This window comes from Anolis sagrei, chromosome 2 (genome assembly GCF_037176765.1).
Source record: "Anolis sagrei isolate rAnoSag1 chromosome 2, rAnoSag1.mat, whole genome shotgun sequence".
Taxonomy (NCBI): Eukaryota; Metazoa; Chordata; class Lepidosauria; order Squamata; family Dactyloidae; genus Anolis; species Anolis sagrei.
In genome coordinates this window covers 219393692-219417383 of record NC_090022.1, presented here as the reverse complement: position 1 = coordinate 219417383, position 23692 = coordinate 219393692, and the positions used below count along the sequence as shown (strand labels likewise).

Below are 23692 nucleotides of genomic sequence, written 5' to 3'. Positions count from 1 at the left end.
GCCTTCTTTCTGTAAGCTAAACATTCCCAGCTCTTTAAGCCACTCCTCATAGGGCTTGTTCTCCAGACCCTTGATCATTTTAGTCATCCTTCTTTTAACTATTTGTATGGGAGCAAAGGAAAAATAAGTAGCAAAATTCCACAAGTTTGCTGGCTAGGGTACAGGTTGGGGAAATAAATATCTCTTTGTGGTAAGCCTTCCTCTAAATCAGGGGCATCTGAAAGCTACAATAACCTTTCCTCCCAAAGTTCAAAATGAGGTTACATAATTACTGTTCCTCCTACTTTCTCAAGTTCTTGTGGACTACATCCTTTTCACATATACTGTTGTCAAGCTAGGGGATCATCTGTACTGTAGAATGAATACAGTTTGACACCACTTTAATTGCCTTGGCTCTGTGTTGTGGAATCCTGGGAGTTAACGTTTTACTTCTTCATCAGCCTTCTCTGCCAAAGAGTGCTGGTGCCTCACCAAACTACAGATCTCAGGATTCCATAGCACTGAGCCTTGACAATGAAAGTGGTGTCAAACAATTTATGTCTGTGCATTTGATTTATGTCTACCTAATAACTTATATTTCTTCCTGTTGACATTCATTTTGTTCATTTTGGGCCAGCTTTTTAATCTCTTAAGGATATATTGGATTCTGAGCCTGTCGTCTGGGTATTAGCTACTCCTCCAGATTTGGTGTTGGCTGCAAATTGGAGAAGCATGCTTTCTATTCCATGTCATTGATAAATATGTTGAATAGCACTTGACCTAGGACAGACCCCTCTAGCACCTCACTGGTCACTTCTCTCTGGGAGGAGGAGTTACTGGGGTTGAGCTGAAGTGAAAAAGGGGCAGGGAGTAATGCCTAAAGCCAGTTACGGCGTTTTTGAGGGGACTTGTGGTCACAGGAGATAACAATTTCCATCCCTGCTATAAATATTTTAGCAATAGGAAGTCTCTTTTATCTAATAACATTACTTTGCATGAGATATTCCCAGACTATATTTTTATTCTGACTTCCTGAACCATATGTCCATAATGCTGAAATACCCTCGCGATTTGTGGAGTTTGGCCTCTTACGTTGAGTGTCTCTCTGTCTGTTTTGATTCCATTTTGGAGGTTATTTACTGTTTGCTTTCTACTGTACAACCCCTATTTTGTTTTCTTGACAATTGCATTATCAGAATAGTTTTCTACAGCTGGCATCTAGCCCAGAGCTCGGTCTGTGGTCTTCAAGCTCCATTCTGATTGCATAACCATTGTAGATCTATATGTAGACCTGCTCTTCTTCGCCCTCCCCCCAAAGATATTTCAATTAAGATGTAGCTGAATAAGGTGGATTTTTTATTGCAATCCACTGTTGGCTTCAGACAAGGAAGCAGTGTGGTGAACATCATCTGAGACTAAAGCCGGTTAACAATTACACTTGCTTCATAGAACATTGCTCATGAAAACAAGTATATCCATCATAGTAGAAAGGCAAGATTTCAGTTATTAAAACAAGTTATGTGTGTGCTTTGATCTATTGAGGAAGGAAAAAATATATGATCCAATGACAGGGCAGTCTTAATGTGTGTATGGTGGAGGGATGTTGTGAGATCTCACTTATGGAGTCCTTAACAAGCCTTAAGAGGGTAAATGTAAATAAGTTTGCATCTAAGTTTGAAATACACTGTATGACCCTCTCTTGTGAGTTTTGGAAAATGAAATGTAACTAGCTCTTAATAAAAATGTACTTTTGCTGTAATGCATGTTTGATTTGTTTTGGATATGACAAGGAGCTTTTCAAACCATGGAATTAAGAAAACATTGAGTTTAACTGTAACCATCCCTTTTAGAAGTGGATCTGCCAATGTCTTCTGCATCCCCATTTGGTTGTCTTTAGCAAGCTCAGAACAATGTTCTTCTCTAGCCTGACCTCTGAAAATTAAAAGGGACATAGATATCTATACATATCTTATCTAAACACATAATAAAAGTGAAAATATGTATGTGTGTATGTGGCTGGGGTGCCCACTTCCACAGATAGGCTCCCCCTTCCAGAAACAGCTTTAACCCACAGTGCTGAGGAGCCACCAAAAGCGCTCCCTCTACTGACATTTCAGGTTATAGCGAGTGCCATGGACATGTAGCCCAACCCCTGCCAATGTCCTCCCCAAACACCATATTGCCCACCATCCAAGGAATGCTTTCAATCGGGGACAATTTCATCCTAGATTTTACATGTTTCCTCCATCACAGACATCTCAGTGTTTCTTAATCCCCACTGGTGTGGAATTTGCATGATCCCACCCATTGCCTCTTCCTTAACTTGCCTACTCTTTTCAACTCTGTCTGCACAACAGCAGAACTAAGCAGGAACTAAACATACTGCAGAGGTTTGGGAAATTGACTCCACATGATGGAAGTTGTAGTTTACTTTGCATCACAACAGAGTTGTAGTTCACCTAAATCCAGAGAGCACTGAACACAAAGAAAGATGATCTGGACCAAATTTGGCATGCATACCCAATATGCCCAAATATGAATTTTGGTGGGTTTTGGGGAGAATGGCCCTTGACATTTGGATGTTGTAGGTACTGGGATTTAAGTTCACCTGCAATCAAAGAGCACTTCGACCCCCACCAATGATAGACCTGGACCAAACTTGGCACACAGGTGCCATGACCAACAAAAATAATGGAGGGCTTTGGAGGGAATTCACCAGGATTTGGGGAAGTTGTAGTTCACCTACATCCATAGAGTGCCGTGATCCGAAACGATGATGCATATATGCCTGACATGGCCAAATAATACTGGAGGGGTTTGGGAGGGATTGACCTTGATTTTTGGAATTGTAGTTCACCTACAACCACAGAAACTGAACCCCACCCACAATGGACGTGGATCAAACTTTGCACACAGACTCACCATGACTAACTCAACCTACTGGTGGTGTTTGAGGGGACTGACTTACCATAATGGGAGTTGTAGTTTACCCTACAGCCAGAGAGCACACTGAACCCCACCGATGATGCATCTAGAATAAACCTGCCCAACATAACGAACATTAAGTATTGATGAAGTTTCTCGGGGTTATCCTGGCATGATGTGAGTTGTAGTTCACCCACAACCTTATGTATTTTGTAAAATAAAAATGTCAGGTACCCAAGCTATTAAAGGATAATATTTAGCTCATAGCAGCTTCTACAGAGGAGAACCCTACAGTGATGTTACTATCTATACTAAATTAAAATAGAATGGCTACATTATGGGAAAGGGACATGGGGTCTTTCAGATGATAATGAATTACTATTCCTCACTATTAACCAGGCTTACTGGGAATTGGGAGTACAGCAACATCTGAAGGGCCACAGGTTTCTCTCTGCTGCCATGAAAACTGAACACTCCAACACTTACAGACATTTGAAGGGTAGATAAGGTGTTGTTGTTTGTTCAATCACTTCCAACTCTTCGTGACCTCATGGACCAGCCCATGCCAGAGCTCCCTGTCAACCATCGCCATCCTCAGTTCTTTCAAGGTCAAGCCAGTCACTTTAAGGATACCATCTATCTATCTTGCCCTTGGTCGCCCCCTCTTCCTTTTTCCTTCCATTTTTCCCAACATCATTATTTTCTCCAAGCTTTCCAGTCTTCTCATTATGTGGCCAATGTAATTCATCTTTGCCTCTAATATCCTTCCAGTGAGCAGTTGGGCATTATTTAAATCTTCATAGTTACTTGTGCATTAATATTAATGGACACTTGAGGTGGATTTTATTGAAAATCAGTTTAATATTAAATTAATTTTACAAAATACCAGTATATCTAATACAAAAATAATACTTAACCGTCAATTTAATAGAAGAGAAAAATGACATTATGAGATAAGAGTTGAAATGTGGGCATTCCGGTTAAATGTTCATTAGCATGGCACATTGGGCAGAGGATTTTTTACATACTTCATGATTTCAGAAATTGTTAGAAAATTCCAGCAATAATTATAAAATCACATTTCAAAAGCTTAGCCATATGCTAGTAGCTTCCATTTCTCAGTACAGTAATAGTGCTTACTTCATTGATATTAGCAGCTTCATTCTAACCAATTTCAGGTAGCTTCGTTTGGAGGAATCTATGAACATGTGGCCAGATTTTGTTGGTTTCTGTCCCAGCGAAGGATTTTAGCACCCCTTTTTGGCTACAGAGAAGAGAAGAGACAAATCAGTTATATGCTTTTTTAAGATTCAGGCCTCCTGGTAGGGCAGTAAGAGGACAACCTTCCCAGGAGATCAAAATAGGGAAACAAACAAAAAAATCAGAATGGTATAACTATTACAAATTACCATACACAACCTTTCATAATTTTTTATTTTCCCAGCGTGGTCAGCCTGACTTCCTCAGGATGAGTGAAAATATTCTCAATGCTGAATTTTGTATCTGATTTCCTCACTTGACACATTTGAAAACACAGTAAAGCTCTGCTAATGGAGAAACCTGAGATACTTGATTACCAATGATACTAGCTGGGGCTGATGGAAGTGGAAGTCTGAAATCCAACAACATTTAGAAACCAAAGATTATCCATCTCCATACGTGTTATTGCAGTCTTTTATAAGGAAGAGGCATCAGAGTAAGATGACTCCTTATCCCATTTATCAAGTTGTAATCCGGCTGCTACTCCATGAATAATTGTTTTTGAGATTCACAGAATGGGGCAGCCAGAACATGAAAGCTGACAACCTGCATGTTAAAAATATCCTGTCTGTAATATATCCTGTTCCATAAAAGACAATCAACTGTTGTGAAGAGCTCAGAAAGAGGCACTTATTCCATATGTACAACTTCTCCCACAATTATTCTATGGTTTTATTCTGTTCCCAACCCCCCCCTCCAAAAAATGGATTTGCCTCTTAACTTTCAAAACAAAATGGCAATATCAATTTGAAGTCAATTTCGTGCTCATCAGCACTCCCAAAGCAGTGTGTAATAGAATCTCAACCCTTCATAAGCCTCAAAATGGGTAATACAGGAAGGAAGAATGCCAGCACTGGACTAGACAATTCTACTTGAAAGAATTATGTCAGAAATATTAAAAATTAACTAAATATTTTTGGTTACAAAAATGTGACTCAAGCACTGAAAGGGTGAAATGGATACAGCGACTCAGAGAAGCTGCGATTCAATATAAGCAGGTGTGCCTGTTGCTTAGTAACACCTCAGTCTGAGAGAGCTCTAAGTGTGAGAGAAGTCTCTCTGTGTGAGAAAACACCTCAGTGGGAGAATAGGTTTCAGTGGTAGTAGGCCTCACTGTGGGAGAAAGGCCTCAGAGTGTGAGGTAGACCTTGTTATGAGGAGGACTCGTGTATGAAGCTCGTGTCATGGCAACCTTGTTCTTGTAAATAGTGCAATCATATTGATTTGCTATAAGGAAAAGCCTCCTATAGAAGAGATACCATTGGTCTGTATGCTTTTGGTTTTTTATCACTTTGGGCTACTGGTGCTGGATCACACTACTGCTAATAAGTTATTCTGCTGTACATTTATGTGGAGGATCTTTTGTTATTAAGCGCACAACAAATCACTCATAAAGGAAGGAGGCCAGTAGTGGTATCAGTGAGTAGGAATCTGGGAACTGTTGACAAGAGTGTGAAGGTGGGACCTCAAACTCTTTAGGTCTCATGATGAAGCTACTAGACAGGACTTGGACATGAAGGATCGTAGTTCTGAGTCCATGTTCAGCCATGAAATCTTGTGCAATTTCAGCCAAGCAACTCTGCTTAACCTACTTTACTGATTTTCTAAGAACTGGCTTAGACTGGATCAAAAGCCTATCAAGCCCAGTATTCTGTTTCCACCCAGGTACCTACAGAAAGCCCACACGCAGAATATAAGTGCAACTGCACCCTTTCATTTGTGTCTTCCAGCAATTGAGGGAAGGTTTATACATGTGCCATGCTTCACCCTCTGTTTTGTTGGGATCCAACAGGCAGCTCTGAGCAGCTGTCAAAAAAATTAAGAGAAAAATGCTAGGGAAGTGGATGAATTCTGAAACAGAAGGAGCTTACCGATAATATTCCAGGACCGGTCTGGTTTGGGCTTCATAAGATTTCAACCTCTTCAGAACAGTTTCTGGTTTGTCATCATCACGCTGAATGAGAGGCTCTCCTGTATCATCATCCAGACCCTAAGCATAGTGAATGGTAAAAGACAGACATAATGCAACTTTCCTATCCATTCTCATCGTGAAAGGCATTGTTTTAACCCATTCTGGAAATTCTGTTTCAATGCATAATACAATCTGAAACTTTTCCTTTCCATGTAGGACAGATGGGTTAGTCTTTCTTGTTTTGTTTGTATTTCGCCACAGGACATACTACTTCCAGCTATTCATGATATGGAAGATTTCTGAATTCAAGATACCACATGCATGGACAAACTTTCTAACTTGGGGGATGCATGGCAGGTCAGAGAGGGGTGGGTGGTCCAGGAGGGAGGGGGTTCTCCCCAAGTCCCCTCACTGCCCTTTCCTCTTATCATTCAGAGGCAGAAAGTGAAGGAAAGACAGGAAGCATTTGGATTCCAAAAGGGTTGGCTTTCATCAGGATGAGATGGTATACGGGAGATAAAAAGTTTATCCATTAGACCCCGTATTGCCTACTCCTGAAATATAATCCTGGAGCTGGAAGAGCTCCATTTCTTAGCATTAACACTGACTTGTATTACCAATGAGAGAAAGACTTGTTTCACTACAGACACCATAGAGATAGATGTTACTTACAGGAACTTTGGGAGGGTTGAACTCAAGGTTATAAACCCTGCCACTAGTAGGATGGATCCAGCGTGCAGTTAGGCGTTGTTGGATAGTCTCAAAAGGCACATCCAAGTCAATCACAGTGTCGATTGGGCACGCTTTATCAAGAGCTTCAGCTTGTGGAACAGTCCTGGGGAAGCCTGTAAAGCAAAAAAAAAAGGCATAATTGTAAAGATAAATAGGTCTTAAATCAACGCTTAGCTCAGTGGTTCTCAACCTGTGGGTCTGCAGGTGTTTTGGTCTACAATGCCCAGAAATCCCAGCCAGTTTACCAGCTGTAGGACTTGTGGGAGTTGAAGGCCAAAACATATGAGGACCCGAAGGTTGAGAACCACTGCCTTAGGGTGTCACTAGACTGCAAGTCCCATCAGCTTAAGCCAGCATAACCAATACTGAGAAATGCTATGCTTCTCACCTGTGCTTTAAAACATGGGATCCTCTCATAAAGCCACTTTCCCCTATAATACATAGTTTGGCCTACTAGTGGCATTTGCTCTGTTGAAACACGCAGTGTGATAGAAGCCTGAAAAAGATACATTTTTGGACGGTTCACATAGTCCTTCTGCCACCATGGTCACTGGTTACAGCATTTTTGTGTGTGTCAGAAGTGACTTGAGAAACTGCAAGACACTTCTGGTGTGAGAGAACTGGCCATCTGCAAAAACATTGCCCAGGGGATGCCCAGATATGTTACTATCCTGTGGGAGGCTTCTCTCATGTCCCCACATGAGAAGCTGGAACTGACAGAAGGGAGCTCACCCCGATCCACAGATCTGAACCGCTGACCTTTTGGTCTGCAGTCCTACCGGCACAAGGGTTTAACCTATTGCACAACTGGGGGCTTCTGGTTACAGGATGATTTCAGACCTGTATCAGTAAGTATATCGGAAGGTTTAAATTGCTCCCTTTCCCCATCAGGCTGAAAGTAAACACCTCCCACCATTTTCAAACCATACAATGTTATCCAATGGTGCTCATAATCCTTCCAGATCACAGTGAAACTTCTGAAAGTCAAGACAGTCTTCATTCAGCTCATTTTCTATTGGGTTCTCAAGTCTAATGTCTCTAGATAGAAGGCATCCTCAGATATCCACTGATCACTCCTTCTCCTTGTTTTTCCAGAAGTGAGGAATTGTTACCAATCTCCTACCATCCCTGCTGTCTTGCTCACATCTGCCAGAAGACTGAAAGGGTGAATGGGAGGGTATGAGTACTTTCCTCCTGCATATGAAAGGCATAGAAGCTTGAGAGCGAAGCAGGAGGTGACAACTGCTTGACTCAGTTCCCAGCATAAAGCAGTCTGATAATGTGAAGAGGTCAGAAGCCATGTATGTCTCCCGCTATTGGGAGAAAGCCAAGATGACCTGTCTTCCTTGGAAGATGACTGAGAGAAGAAACAGGAAAGTGACATCACCAACTCTGTATCAGTCTAGGGCAGAAGGAAGGTAGTAATCAAATCTGCAAAAGTGAACCCTACTAATGTGAAGGGTCAACTCTCGTACAACTATTTCAAAATTTAGAAAACTGAAATCTCAAACACTTCTGATTCCAAGTTTTTTTAGATAAGTGTTAAAGGTAAAGGTTTCCCTTTGACATTAAGTCTAGTCGAGTCCGATTCTGGGGGGTGGTGCTCATCTCCATTTCTAAGCCAAAGAGCCGGTGTTGTCCATAGACTCCTTCAAGGTCATGACTGCATGGAGCACCATTTCCTTCCAGCAGTACCTATTGCTCTACTCACATTTGCATGTTTTCAAACTGCTAGGTGGCAGAAACTGGGGCTAACAACAGGAGCTCCCCCTGGTCCACGATTCGAACCACCAACCTCCAGTCAGCAAGTTCTGCAGCTTAGCAGTTTAATCTGCTGCGCCACCACAGCCCCACCATAAGAAATGCTAAGCCTCTAATTGTTATTATTTTCTGTCAATCACGATTTAACTGAAGAGACCTTAGGAAGCACTTCTCAGTATAAACATGGCAAATCAGTCTGAAAGTAGCTTCTGATTGCAGGCAGTGGTTCTCAACCTGGGGTTCCCAGATGTTTTTGGCCTTCAACTCCCAGAAATCCTAACAGCTGATAAACTGGCTGGGATTTCTGGGAGTTGTAGGCCAAAAACATCTGGGGACCCCAGGTTGAGAACCACGATGTGTTGTGTATGATAGTAATGACAACCATTATGACTTTGCAGCACAGGGCCTATTATAGGTAGTACACAATTTAACTCAGATTTGGTTGAACTACTTTAGATTGCAGGTGAGTGTTGAATGAACCTCTATATTAAAATAATTCCTTTCCCCCATATAAAGTAACAGTGAAGGTTTCCCTGGTTGGCTGGTTTTGAACTATGACACAGATATTGCCCTGGAAGAAAAGCAGTTTTTTTCCCTCTCCTCTGTGCTGCCTACCTCCTGGACTACCTCATCTTGACTTGTAGTTCAGGAAGAGCTACACATCCTCAAAGGTTTCTTTTCCAAGGCATCAAACTCAATAAATATCAGGAGCTTGGAGAGAACACATTATCCTCATTTAATACAGATGTAGCAGTGTGAATATCTGAATTGTGGTGCTTTCCTTCTCAAGATTGAAGGTTAAGTCTCTCTTACAACCTACGCTGAGGACTTAAGATCCAGTTAGGAAACACTGAAACCAAATGAAACTTAATAGGATCCAATATTTAGGAAACCTGCTTATATCCATGCAAATTAGAATCCTTTGGAGTCAGTTCTTTAGATTTCATATCATAGGTCTCTAACTTATGAGCCCTCTGTCTTTTTCTTGTTTGCTCAACTCAGTAGTCCCCAACCTTTTTTTGTCCAGGGACCAATTTGTCCAGGGACTACTCTCCAGCATTAGTACCAAAAGGGTTACAAATCAGTTTTTGGTCAACTTTAGATTTGGTTTGATTACTTGGGGTGCTGATTCAGAACATTGCATTGGACAGACCACGTCAGCTATAGTTTCTGACACAGAACATATGCCATCCAGTAGTCACCATCTGCTAGTCCACAGAAAACCATATTTAATAAACCTCAGCTCTATAAGAAAGTTTCACGAGACCAGTCACTACTGTTGCAACAGTGTAATAACTATGAGGCTTTTGGACCATGGGTGGTCCATGGACCACAGGTTGGCAACCACTGGGTTAACTCTTGTTCTTTCTCTGCTCTCAAAAAGAGTCCTTCTCTATCAAGCCTCCCTTTTTCAATTTCCTTCTTAAATCTAGCCAATTCAATTCTTCTTTGATTTTCCATATTTCCACACTGTTTGTGATTGTGCTGACATTCTCAATTATCTCCTCACTGATTCCTTCCTATTCTGGAACAAGGCTTTGTCCTACAGTGGTTCTTACTTTCTTGGAAGCCATAATCTCAGTATTTGCTTAGGGGAAGCAAACACTACTAGGAAATACTTTGTAATAAAAATAATTTCTTTTGATTTATGCTTTTTTGTTCGTTATTTCAGTTTTTCCTCTGTTTTACCTCTAACCTTTATCTCTGAAATCACCATAATGGCAAACCTCTTCTGAACAAACCTTGCCTTAGGGTTATCATTAGTCAGAAACAACTGGAAGACACTCAACAACAGTAAAGGCACTTTCAAAACATTACCTTAGTAGAGAATTGAGTTGCAATAAGACACTCACCGTCCAGTAGCAAGTGGTTCTTTTCTAGAGTTTTCACCTCATGTAACATCAGCTGTGTCATAATGTCATCAGGAATCAGCTGTCCTTGGTCAATATATGACCTAGCAAGTATTCCAATTTCTAAGAAAGCAAAGAACAAACAAAAATACCATAATCTTACATGGAATTACACAACATTCACAAACACAGTGATATGTTTTGAATATCTGCTTTTCACTTAATATTTCTGGTCAAGAAACAAACAATCTGGGAAGATTTATCGTTTTTCAAGACAGTTAGAGCTTGGGTGTATGGCACACACAGGCAGTATGGCACACACAACCCAGTGATTCCGGCCATGAAAGCCTTCAACAACATAGTTGGCTGTAAAATAAATCAGGGGACGACTCTGGCAGCAAACAATTCACCAACATTCAGCTGGGAACAATTCACCAAGCACCGAAGGGCAAGCAAAACAAGACCACACAACATAATTGAAGAAATGCCAGAGTTTTCTTTCTTCATCCTTCAGCCTTTGGAGAAGGACTTCTTTTAAATGCATTCAAACAGAGCAGCATGGTGTGGCATTTCCTCCTTCCTTTTAAAGAGCTGCATGGAGGTGAGGACACAATGTGCGATATTCTCATGAGTTTGGAAAACTGACTTTTTGGGCCTGCAGCTTCCAGACTCCCCTTGACAGCAAGCACTGGAATGCCCTAATACATTTCTGTGGACAGAAAGGCAATCTTATTTGGAAATGTCCCATTGAGCTCGGTGGGACTCTGCTTTCAAACAAAATTGCACAGAATTCAGAGGCAAAGAAGTCATCTGATTTTATTTTTACACTTAGACATCTCAAGAAGGGTCCAACCAGTAATCAAAAGGGACCCATATCACTTCCGGTGGGTGATGGCGACGGGCAAACCTCGTTGAGAGGGAGCTCCGACGAGGGACCAGCGTAGTGGCGCTTTAGGGTGAGCAAATTGCTCCCCCACCTTTGCTGGATTGAAGGCAAAGGTGTAGCGAACCCGCAGAGACCTGTAGAGCCCCGAGAACCCCTTTCCCTCAAGGAGGGGGGCGAGGGGATCCGGGTCGGTGGGAAGCAAGCACCCCGCTGGGATCGGGCGAAAGCCCGTTTCAACCGCAGCCAGCCCGCACAAAGAAAAGAAGAAAGAAATAAGAATCTCAAAGGAGAAAAATAAGAAGATCTCACCATCAGGTAACATGAGAGTTAATCTCGGAGTAATGAATAGAGCAGGAGGGTGAAGATTGGAGATATAAAGAGTTAAAGAAATATATAGAACAATACTGGGAAAGCAAGAGAAAGGCAAGGAATTTTAACGAAAGAGCATGAATGCTGGCCCGAAAGGGATCCGGGAAGGAAGAGAATTTGATTAACTGGGAAATTAATTATTGAATTATATAATTAACTGCCGCGTGGGAGGAAAGGTTTGGAGAGACAAGAAGATTTAAGCCCAGAGTGGGATTTGAAGAATAAGCAGCCGCCAGCCGCCCTATCTTCTATCCCAGTTTCCCACTTTCCCCGATTTGGTAAAGAAGAGGAGTCGTACTCTGACCTTGAGCGCCATATTGTTGTGGCTACAGGGTCCCTTCTTCATAAACAAAGTGTGAAAGAGGAAAACAGGAAGTGACGAAGAGGAAAGAGGAAAGGGAAGTGAAGTTAGAAGGAAGAGGAGGGACAAATAAGAAGAAGGGCGGAAGAGAACCTAGAAGAAGGGCGGAAGAAGAGCGGAACTATAGAGAAACAAGAAGATCATAGAGAAAGATCGTTACGGAGCGGCGGAACGGCGGAAAGCGGCAAAACGGGCAGAAATTGATCTATTTTTTGGAAATAAGCAACGTTCAAGGGCCATTCGAGGACGAGAAGCAGACGGGAGGAGAAGCGAGGACGAGAAGAAGACGAGCCACGAGGAAGAGAAGCAGACGAAAACGACGGGGACCAGGACGAGAAGCAGACGCTATCCAGGAAGAGAAGTAGACGAATTAGGGGAAGAGAATTAATTGTTTAAAGAAGATTGATGATTGAAGAAGATTGGGAGATTAATTGATAAGATAAGATAATTTGATGAATTAAATATAATTAAATACAAATAAAATAAATTAATAATAATTAATTAATTAATTATAGTAAATTTAATAAATTGCAAATTAATTCAAATAAATAATAAGTAATATAACAAAGGAAATTGCCTTAAATTGAAGAAAAGAAATAAATTATAGTTTTATATACGAATATATATAAGAATATATATAAGAATCATAATTTAATGAATTAAAATATATATACTGATTGGAAATTGTTGTTGAAATTAATAAAGAATAGATGTCATTAAAAGGGAAGCAAGAGAAGGAGAAGATTCAGTTAAGAAGAGGTTCCTTGGATACTAGTCTCAATATGGAGAATATTTTGAAGGAAATTAAAAAACTGTCAGAAAAACAAGACTCACTAAAAAAGGATATGGCGGATAAACAAGAAGAGTTCTTCAATAAGCAAGAAAAGAATTATAAAAAAATGACGGAGGAGTTTCAGGGAATGAAAAAGAAGATGGAAGAGGAATTTGGGCAAATAAAAAAAGATATATCCCATTTATATGGAGAAGTAAAGGAGTTGAAATCTAGTAAGGAGAAGATGGAGGAAACACAATCTCATATGTTGAAGAGAATTAAAGGAATAGATAGACAAAAAGAAAAGATGGAAATAGAGCAAGAAAAGATACTACAAAAGCAAATGGATTATTACCTACGATTCAGAAATATTCAAGAAGATAAAGAGGAAGATATCAGTCAGTTGATAACAAATTTGATAGCAAAATGTCTGGAATGTGAAGAAGACGAATTGGAGATGGAGTTAGACCAAATTTACCGGGTTTCTTCATTTTATTCAAGGAAAAATAAGACGCCACGAGATATCATAGTACAATTTACACGGAAAAAAAACAGAGATGAAGTGTTATACAGAAGTAATAAAAACCCAATTTACTATAAAGAAACCAAGATTGCAGTTCTGAAAGAATTCCCACAATCGACCTTAAGCAGAAGAAGAAAATACTACTTCCTCACTGATGAGTTAAAGAAAAGATCAATTCGATTCCGTTGGGAGAGAATTGAGGGTATTATGGTAACCTATAAAGAAGAAAGGTATTGGTTAACATCAGAACAGAAGGCTAAGTCCTTCTATGAGAATTTAATGAAGGAATCTGAAGAGGAGAAATCTGAAGGAAGGAAAGGAGATAAAAAGGCACTGACACCAAGTAATGGAAATGGAAATGGTAAAGAGAAGAAAAAACCAAGAATTGAAACCCCAGAGGAATATAGGCGATTTAGTAAAAGTCAAGGGAGTAGTGCACTAACATCAGAAGACCTTGGAGAAGGAGCTTATGGCCCGGACATAACAGCGCAAGGAATTTCGGAACTGAATCTAGGCGACTTGGGACAAGATACAGATCTACTTGGATAAAATGGCAGAAAGACAAATTAAATGTTTCTCAAATAATATTAATGGTATGAACTCGCCCCAGAAACGCAAAAAATTATTTCGTAAACTACAAAAGGCAAATCTAGACATCATCTTATTACAAGAAACACATATTTACCACAAACATGTGGCACATTTAGAAAATAAAAGACTAGGTAAGACATTTTATTCATCATACGAAAAGAAAAAAAGAGGAGTTGTAACATATATAAAAGAAAATTTGACCCCGGAATTGGCGTTTAAGGATGAGGAAGGAAGATGTGTGGCAGTTACAATTTTAATGGGATCTTTGAAAATCTTAATATGTAATATATATGCACCAAATGGCCCAAAGACTAAATTTATTCAATTTTTATCCACAAAACTAAGAGAAACAGAATTTGATGAGCTCTTGTTGATTGGAGATTTTAATGGAGTGATGGATAAACAAAAAGATAAGAATAAGCCAAAAAGGAATGGAGATGGAGGGGGGTTACTCCCACAAAAATCTTTTGACCTTCAAAAGGAATTTGATTTGGAAGATACTTGGAGAGTAAGAAATGAAAAGAAACAGGATTATACTTTCTATTCCCACCGACATCAAACATGGACAAGGATAGATCTGGCGTGGATATCAAAAAAATTAGCTACTAAGGTAGTACAAATGGAAATACTACCCAGAGATATCTCAGACCATTGCCCATTGGAAATAGAAATAAACGACAAAAACTATCAAAGAAAGTGGAGACTGAATGAAAATCTGATTAAGACTGAGGAAGATAAAGTACATTATAATAAAATTATTAAGGACTATTTCGAAATTAATGATATTGAAGAGACAAAAATACAAGTAACATGGGACGCGCTGAAAGCCGTTTTAAGAGGATGCTTCATACAACATGGAGCCAGGAAAAACAGAGAAAGAAATAGACAAATGAAGGAAGTGATGAATAAAATTGGAGAGAAAGAGTTAGAATTAAAAAAGAAACCGGATAGTAAAAAATTGAATAAGGAATTAGCGAGTCTTAAACAAGAAAAGTCTCGCCTAGAGGTGGAAAAACAAGCAAGAGAGCTAAAATTTTTGAAACAACAAAAGTTTGAAAATGCGAATAGATCTGGGAAATGGTTAGCAAGACAGGTCCGCAAGAAGAAACAAGCTACACAAATAACGAAAATAATTGAAGGAGACAAGGTATATACGACTGATAAGGAAATTATGGATGAATTTAGGAAATATTTCAGCAAACTATATACAAGTGATGGAATAAGAAAGGAGGAAATTACTGAATATATAAGTCAATTGAAACTGCAAAAAATCTCAGAGGAGATACGAGAAAAGTTGAACAAAGAGATTACGGAAGAAGAAATTGAAAAAGCGTTGAACAAAATGGATGCAGACAAGGCCCCAGGCCCTGATGGATTCACGGCGGGGTTTTACAAATCAACAAAGAAGGCTGTTCTACCAATGTTAAAAAAGATTTTAAACGAGGCATTATTGTACCAAAAAATTCCGGAATCTTGGAACCAGGCCGAAATAGTGATGATACATAAAGAAGGCTCATTAATGGAAGATATCAAGAATTACAGACCCATTTCCTTACTGAATGTAGATTACAAAATATTTACGAATATTTTGGCGACCAGATTAAAAGAATTTTTGCTGGATTGGATAGGGGAGGACCAGACAGGGTTTCTCCCAGGAAGGTACATGAAAGATAATATACGAACTGTTCTTGATTTGATTGAATATTTTGAGGTGAATCATCAGAAGGAAGCTGCCATTTTATCAATTGATGCAGAGAAAGCATTCGATAATTTAAATTGGGACTTTTTAAAGATGTTGATCCAGGAATTGGACTTGGGAGCACAATTTACAAATGCAATCAATGCTATTTATGATGTACAAAGAGCAAAAATCCGAATAAATGGCCAAGAATCTGAAGAGTTTATAATTACGAAAGGAACAAGACAAGGCTGCCCGTTATCTCCCTTGATCTTTATTATGGCTTTGGAGCCATTGATGAAGAAAATAAGAGAAGACACAAATATCAAGGGAGTTAAAATTGGGAAATATGAATACAAGATCAAAGCCTTTGCGGATGACCTGTTAGGGATCGTTGAGGATCCTATAAATAATCTTCAGAAGTGGATAGAGAAAAATTCAAGAATATGGAAGAGTGGCAGGCTTCAAACTGAATAAAGGAAAAACAAAAATTTTAACCAAAAATGTAAAGAAAGAAGACCAGGAGAAGATCACATCTACTACAGGAATGGAAATTGTTAAAAAACTAAAATACTTAGGAATCTGGATATCTGTCAAGAATGGCCAACTGTTGAAGAATAATTATGAAGCGGTCTGGAGTAAGATACAGAAGGATATTAAGAACTGGAAAATACTGAAATTATCTTTATTAGGAAGAATAGCACTAATAAAAATGAATGTGCTACCGAGATTATTGTTTTTGTTTCAAAACATTCCCGTAATCAGAAATCAAACAATTTTCAAAAATTGGAATAAAGAATTGCTGAAATTTATCTGGGATGGTAAAAGGCCCAGAATTAAGTACATAAATCTAATAGATAAAAAAACGAGAGGAGGTCTTGGTCTCCCAGATCTGAAAGCGTACCATGACGCAAGTGCTCTCTTATGGATCAGAGACTGGATGTTACTAGAAAATGAAAAAGGATTGAACTTAGAAGGACACGACCTACGTGTGGGCTGGCATGCCTACACGTGGTATGATAGGGAGAAAAAAGAAAAAAATTTTGGAAATCACTTTGTTAGAGCTTCTTTATTGAGAGTATGGGGGAAATATAAAAATTATTTTTATACTAAAACGCCCCTTTGGGTTTCCCCAATGGAGGCACATCAAAGAAGACTATTAGGCTGGAGAGCGTGGCCAACATATAAGGATATTTTAAAAGAGAATACAGGAGAGATTAAGACTTATGAGCAATTAAAGGAGAAAAATCTAAATATGACATGGCTGCATTATCTACAAATGAAAGATTATATTAAGCAAGATAACAAAATAGGTTTTGCTTGGGAAGGCTCAACCTGGGACAAAGTTTTGAAGGCAAGGAAAAAAGTTATCACAGTCATTTACAATATCCTCTTGACGTGGCTAACGGAAGGTGAACAAGTGAAACTATGTATGATAAAGTGGGCGGAAAATATAAGAAGACCAATTCAATTCAGAGAGTGGGAACAGATGTGGAACAAGAAATTAAAATATGTATATGCAACGGATTTAAAGGATAAAAATGTTCCACAGATGGTACACCACTCCTAAGAAATTATCTTTAATAAATAAAAACTCTTCTGATAAATGCTGGAGAAATTGCCAACAGATAGGGACCTTTTATCATATGTGGTGGACGTGTAAAGAAGTAATGAAGTATTGGTCCATGATACATGAAGAATTGCAAAAGATTTTGAAAAGAGTATTTAAGAAGAAACCAGAATACTATTTACTGGGCTTCACGGATTTGGAATTACAATTACAGGAAAATGAGGACAAACCTTTTACCTACATGACGACGGCAGCGAGAATAGTTTTAGCAAAAGTTTGGAAACAAGAAACTACCCCTAATAAGGAGGAATGGTTAGGGAAAATCAGAGAAATAAGGGAGATGGACGAATTGACTTTTTTATTGAAGAAAAATACCGGAAACCCTATAAAAAAGACTGATTGGACACTTTTTGATAATTACGAGAAGGAAAGGAAAAAGTAAATATGAGACAATTGAATGAAAAGCAACAGTAACATTTTGGGAGATACAACACCTGATGAGGAGATGGAAGTCAACCTTTTTTATTATCTTTTTATATGGATTTTTATAGGTTGGTTTTTTTTTGTTTTTTTTTCTCTTTTTTCATTTTTTCATTTTTTCATTTTTCTTCTCTATTTTCCTACTGTTCTATCTTCTTTGAATGTTCCCCCTCTTTCGTTGTATTTGAAATACCTTAATAAAAATTATTACAAAAAAAAAAGGGACCCATATCCATACCTTTGCAAAATACTATCCCTATTGTGACTTTTTCATTTTCTGCTTTTCTCACTACATTAAGAATTGCTCTTAACCACATCCTATTTCTATTTGAAACTCCTAGGATTGTAACTGTTAGCACCAGTAGTTTAGCAATACATTTTTTAAATCCAGGAGCTTTAAATTGTTTAACACAGCTCTCTAAAATGACAACACACACTGGGAGTAGCAAAGGGTATGTCATAAAGGCCGAGTTTCTAAGTGGCAAGGCAAATCAATGTTTAACTTAGAGAAGCCTATGACTGTTGCAATGTGTGTTTAAGCCAGTTAGGTGCTTCTAATTCATCCCTGTGTGAGGAGGTAACAAGGTGAGGGAGCAAGGCAAAGGCCACAGTCAGTCTTTACTCACAAGCTTCCAAATGCTGATAGAGTTAGCCTTTCTGGGGTGGCAGTGGTTCTCAACCTGTGGGTCCCCAAGTGTTTTGGCCTACAACTTCCAGAAATCTCAACCAGTTTGCCAGCTGTTAGGGTTTCTGGGAGCTAAAGGCCAAAACATCTGGAGACCCACAGGTTGAGAACCACTGGGTTTGGTGCACAGGAATCCAGTAAAAGAGAAAAACCACCAAACACTACTATTTTTTTACCTGAGAGAACACTTCTCGAGGAATGTTTAAAATCTTTCCACATGACTCTGTGGTTGACTTTCTCTGGAAGCTGACCACAGAACTACACTGGAGGACCTAGATATTCCCAAAGAGGTGTATCTCTTTTTAAATCTCTAGGTCCTCCAGTGTGACTGAAGGAAGTTGACCACAGTGTCATCCTACAATGCCTAGAGATTCCTAGTCATTTCCGACTTGTGGCAAACCACAGTTTTTCATGGGCTGAGAGTACGTGACTTGCCCAGGTCCCTTGAGTGCTTCCCCCACTGCCATCCATCACTACTAGGCATCTACACAGCAGCAAGCCTAGAAAATGTGGCTTCATGGGTTACTTAAAACCGTGCTGTCACAGACAACATGAATTGTCATGTCATAGATTACAACTCCCTCCAGTCATAGGTTCAAATTTGGACACCTAGGGTGTACAGAAGAGTCAGGCATGATAATGATGAATAGATCAATCATCCCTCACAACCTTTGAGGATGCTTGCCATAGATGCAGGCGAAACGTCAGGAGAGAATGCTTCTAGAATATGGCCATATAGCCCGAAAAACCTACAACAACCCAATCATCCCTTTGATAGTCAAGGATATTAATGGGAACTTCAGAAGTACCATATATTTGTAAGGCACATAGAAACAAAGAAATGAGGAAAGTTCTAGAGCAGTGTTTCTCAACCTGGGGGTCAACAACCTTGGGGGGGGGTGCAAGTGGGTCTCAGAGGGGCCACCAAAGACCATCAGAAAACACATATTTCTGATTGGTCTTAAGAACCCTTTTAGTAGAGAAGGCTGAAGATCTCGCCACCTGTCTTTCTCTTCCTTTTTGGTGTTGTTGAACTACATCTCACAGAATTCAAAAACAACCCCCCAACCCCACCAGTATTCAATGTTGGTCATGTAGGTAGTGTTCCAAGTTTGGTGCAGATCCACTGTGGGCTGGGTTCAGAGTGCTCTTCGATTGTAGGTGAACTATAAATCCCAGCAACTACAACTCCCAAATGTCAAGGTCCACCAGTGTTCCCATTTGGGCATACTGAGTATCTCTGCCAAGTTTGGTCCAGATCCATCATTGTTTGAGTCTACAGTGCTCTCTGGAGGTAGGTGAACAACAACTCCAAAACTCAAGGTCAATGCCCACCAATCTCTTCCAGTATTTTCTGTTGGTCATGGGAGTTCTGTGTGCAATTCCATCGTTGGTGGGGTTCCAAACTTCCAAATGGCAAAATCAATACCCTCCAACCCCACCAGTATTCAAATTTGGGCATATCGGGTATTTGGGCCAAATTTGGTACAGTGAATGAAAATATATCCTGCATATCAGATATTTACATTCTGATTCATAACAGTAGCAAAATTAAGGTTGTGAAGTAGCAACGAAAATATTGTTATGGTTGGGGGTCACCATGACATGAGAAACTGTCTTAAGGGGTCGCGGCATTAGGCACTGGAACAAAACAAAGCTTTCCATACATTTGATGTTGGTGACACACATTTTAGGCATGCATAATTTTGTGGCACGGTAATTCTGTTTTACAAGCAAACCGGAGATTAAACCAAAGCCTATAAAGAGATATGGACAAATATATTGTGATAAAATGTATGGGGACACAACATATCCCATGAAAACCTTACATTTATATGTATTGTCGAAGACTTTCATGGCCAGAGTCACTGGGTTGTTGTAGGTTTTTTGGGCTGTATGGCATTGAATCTTGCCATTATTTATGTGTAAACTGCTTTGAATCCCCCCAGGGGTGAGAAAGGTGGTATATAAATACTGTAAATAAATAAATAAATATAGAAGCAATCTCTCCTGACATTTCGCCTGCATCTATGACAGGCATCCTCAGAGGTTGTGAGGTCTGTTGGAAACTAAGAAAATTGGGTTTATATATCTGTGGAAAGTCCCGGGTGGGAGAAAGGTCTCTTGTCTGTTGGAGCTAGGTGTGAATGTTTCAGTTGGCCACCTTGATGAGCATTTAATGGCCTGACAGTTTTTAGGTGTTGCTTGTTACTGCCTGGGGGAATCCTTTAAGAGGTGATTAGCTGTCCCTGATTGTTTCTTGTCTGAAGTTCCCTGTGTTTGAGTGTTGTTCTTTATTTACTGTTTTGTTTTTTGAGTTTTTTTAGTACTGGTAGCCAGACTTTGTTCATTTTCATGGTTTCTTCCTTTCTGTTGAAATTGTCCACATGCTTGTGGATTTCAATGGCTTCACTGTTTAGCCTGACATGGTAGTTGTTAGAGTGGTCCAGCATTTCTGTGTTCTCAGATAATATGCTCTGTCCAGGTTGGTTTATCAGGTACTCTGCTATGGCTGACTTCTTCTTGTGTGCCAGTTGCGCCCGTATCTTGGAAAGTCAGACTTGGCCACAGTGGTCCATGCTCTCGTCACATCTAGGTTAGATTACTGCAACGCCCTCTGCATGGGATTGCCTTTGAAGACTGCTTGGAAGCTCCAAATAGTTCATTGAGAGGCAGCCAGGTTAATAACTGGAGCGGCGTACAGGGAGCACACAACTCCCATGTTACGCCAGCTCCACTGGCTGCCAGTTTGCTACCGGGCACAATTCAAAGTGCTGGCTTTGGCCTATAATGCCCTAAACAGTCCTGGCCCAATTTACCTGCCCGAACGCATCTCCCCCTATGAACCACCGCAGAAATTAAGATCTTCTGGGGAGGCCCTGCTCTCAGTACCATCACCATAACAATCGCGTTTGGCGGGGACGAGAGACAGGGTCTTCTCAGTAATTGCCCCTCGGCTATGGAACTCCCTTCCTAATGAGATCAGGTCAGCCCCCTCCCTCTTGTCCTTTAGAAGGATAAAAATGTGGCTGTGGGACCGAGCCTTTGGGTCTGTGCAATGAGGCAGTGGTAGGAACCCTTAGTATGCCAACCAAATTCGACGTGGTTGTTGAGACAGTTTTAACTAGTGGATTTTAACATTGAGATATGTGATTTTAATGCTTTTGTATGTGTATGGTTTAGTATGTTTTGGCATTGAATGTCGTTTATATGTTGTGCTCCACTCTGAGTCCCCTTCGGGGTGAGAAGGGCGGAATATAAATGCTTTAAATAAATAAACAATTCTCTGGCTGAAGAAGTCTGCAGTGCCTTTCACGTTCCTTGATTCGTGTTTGGGCATCGCTGCATTTGGTGGTCCCTACGTAGACTTGTCCACAGCTGCATAGTATACGCTAGACTCCTAGAAGTGAGAGGATCCCTCTTGTCCTTTGCTGAACGTAGCATTTGATGGATTTTCTAAGTGAGTCTGTAGATAGTTTGGAGGTTGTGTTTCCTCATTAGATTCCCTATGCGGTCAGTGGTTCCCTTGATGTAAGGCAAGAACACTTTTCCTCTGGGTGGACCTTTCTCTTTCCAGCTCTTCTGATGTCTGAGGTGGAGTATCCATTGGCCTGTAAAGCCCAGTTTAGGTGGTTCAGTTCTGTCAGTAGGCTGTTAGGAATTGTGGGAGTTGGAGTCCAAAACACCTGGAGGGGTGAAGTTTGCGCATGCCTGGTAGAGGCCCCCTGCATCTCCCCCTCCCTTCTCCTCCTTACCGGTCTTCCTGTTCATGTTCTCCCGGAGGAGGTCCCCGCTGGAGAGGTGCTTCAGGGCGAAGTGCTGGACGATGCGGGCCGAGATGGTGCCCTTCCCGGAGCCCGGCGGGCCCATGATCACCGCCCGCAGCAGCCCCAGCCTCGCCGCCATCGCTGGGGCTCCGCCTGGGTCCAAAGCAGAAAGCGGGAAGGAACCCAAACAACTCCTTTCCCTTCCCAGGCTCGACCCTGCATTGACCTGCCAGCAGCGCGGGAAATGGGAACGCCCCCTTCCACTCTAGCCACGCCCCCAAATGCAAAGCAGGCCTCTAGCACTGCGGTTTTGAACTGCCCTGCCTCCGCCCCCTTCAACTCTAGCCACGCCCCCTCTTCTAGCCACGCCCCCAAAGGCAAAGCAGGCCTCTAGCAATGCAGTTTTGAACTGCCCTGCCTCCAGGATATGGACTCCTGGGTTTTGCAATATTGCCAGAGGTTAAGCACACTGTGAAACTACAACTCCTCGGACAGCACAGCTTTGAGACATGGCAGCTGAAATTGGTCTTCGTTTTATGCCAGCCTTTGGTGCTCCCAGTCTTTGGGACTCCATCCCCCAGAATTCCTCGCTGCTGGCCAAACAGGCTGGGGCTTCTGGGAGTTGAAGTCTCAAGAACCCGGAAGACCAAAGGGTGGGAACCACTGCTCGGGCAAACTTTGGCTCTCCAGGTGGACTTCAACTCCCACAATTCCTAGGAGCATACTACAGCTCCCAGAAGCCCCCAGCTTAGACACTCGGGAAGTGTCCAACGTGTGATCCAATACAACAGCCAGAAGAGTGATCCTGTCTGCTGTGGACTCATCTTGTTGTGTTTCTAATAATAATAATAATTATTATTATTATTAATAATATTGTATTGTCGAAGGCTTTCATGGCCGGAATCACTGGGTTGTTGTAGGTTTTTCCGGGCTATATGGCCATGTTCTGGAGGCAATTTTTCTCCCGACATTTCGCCTGCATCTATGGCAAGCATCCTCAGAGGTAGTGAGGTCTTGATTAGCATTCAGTGGCTTGGAAGTGCCTGGGGGAATCTTTTGTTGAGAGTGATTTTATGTGCCTGTTTGTTTCCCCTCTGTTGTTTTGCTGTTGTAATTTTTGAGTTTTTTAAATACTGGTAGCCAGATTTTGTTCATTTTCATGGTTTCTTCCTTTCTGTTGAAATTGTCCACATGCTTGTGGATTTCAATGGCTTCTCTGTGTAGTCTGACATGGTGGTTGTGAGAGTGGTCCAGCACTTCTGTGTTCTCTAATAATATGCTGTGTCAAAAACTCATCCCACGGATGACAAAATGTATTGAACTGAATGGTTGTTGTTGTTCATTCGTTCAGTCGTCTCCGACTCTTCGTGATCTCATGGTCCGGCCTACGCCAGAGCTCCCTGTCGGCCGTTACCACCCCCAGCTCCCTCAAGGTCAGTCCAGTCACTTCAAGGATGCCATCCATCCATCTTGCCCTTGGTCGGCCCCTCTTCCTTTTGCCTTCCACTTTCCCCAGCATAATTGTCTTCTCTAGGCTTTCCTGTCTCATGATGTGGCCAAAGTAACTGAATGGTGATTATGTGGAAAAATA

The 23692-nt window shown here is 40.8% G+C and overlaps 1 protein-coding gene across 1 annotated transcript; it reads right to left on the bottom strand.

The window, feature by feature from the left end:
- Positions 1–3741: 3741 nt before the first annotated feature.
- On the bottom strand, positions 3742–22360 carry AK3 (adenylate kinase 3). The gene is made up of 5 exons (XM_060762277.2): positions 22090–22360; positions 10423–10542; positions 6749–6921; positions 6036–6154; positions 3742–4168 (listed from the first exon to the last, which is right to left on the bottom strand). The coding sequence occupies exons 1-5, from the start codon at positions 22238–22240 to the stop codon at positions 4069–4071; spliced, it is 663 nt and encodes a 220-aa protein (XP_060618260.2). The 5' UTR covers positions 22241–22360; the 3' UTR covers positions 3742–4068.
- Between the last annotated feature and the right edge of the window lie 1332 nt (positions 22361–23692).

Excerpts from the sequence above, each read along its gene's own strand:
- AK3 (XM_060762277.2), bottom strand. The coding sequence starts at position 22,240 with ATGGCGGCGAGGCTGGGGCTGCTGCGGGCGGTGATCATGGGCCCGCCG. Across the intron at positions 6,922-10,422 it reads GAACCACTTGCTACTGGACG|GCTTCCCCAGGACTGTTCCA; the intron begins GTGAGTGTCTTA and ends TTTGCTTTACAG. Across the intron at positions 6,155-6,748 it reads TCAACCCTCCCAAAGTTCCT|GGTCTGGATGATGATACAGG; the intron begins GTAAGTAACATC and ends CACTATGCTTAG.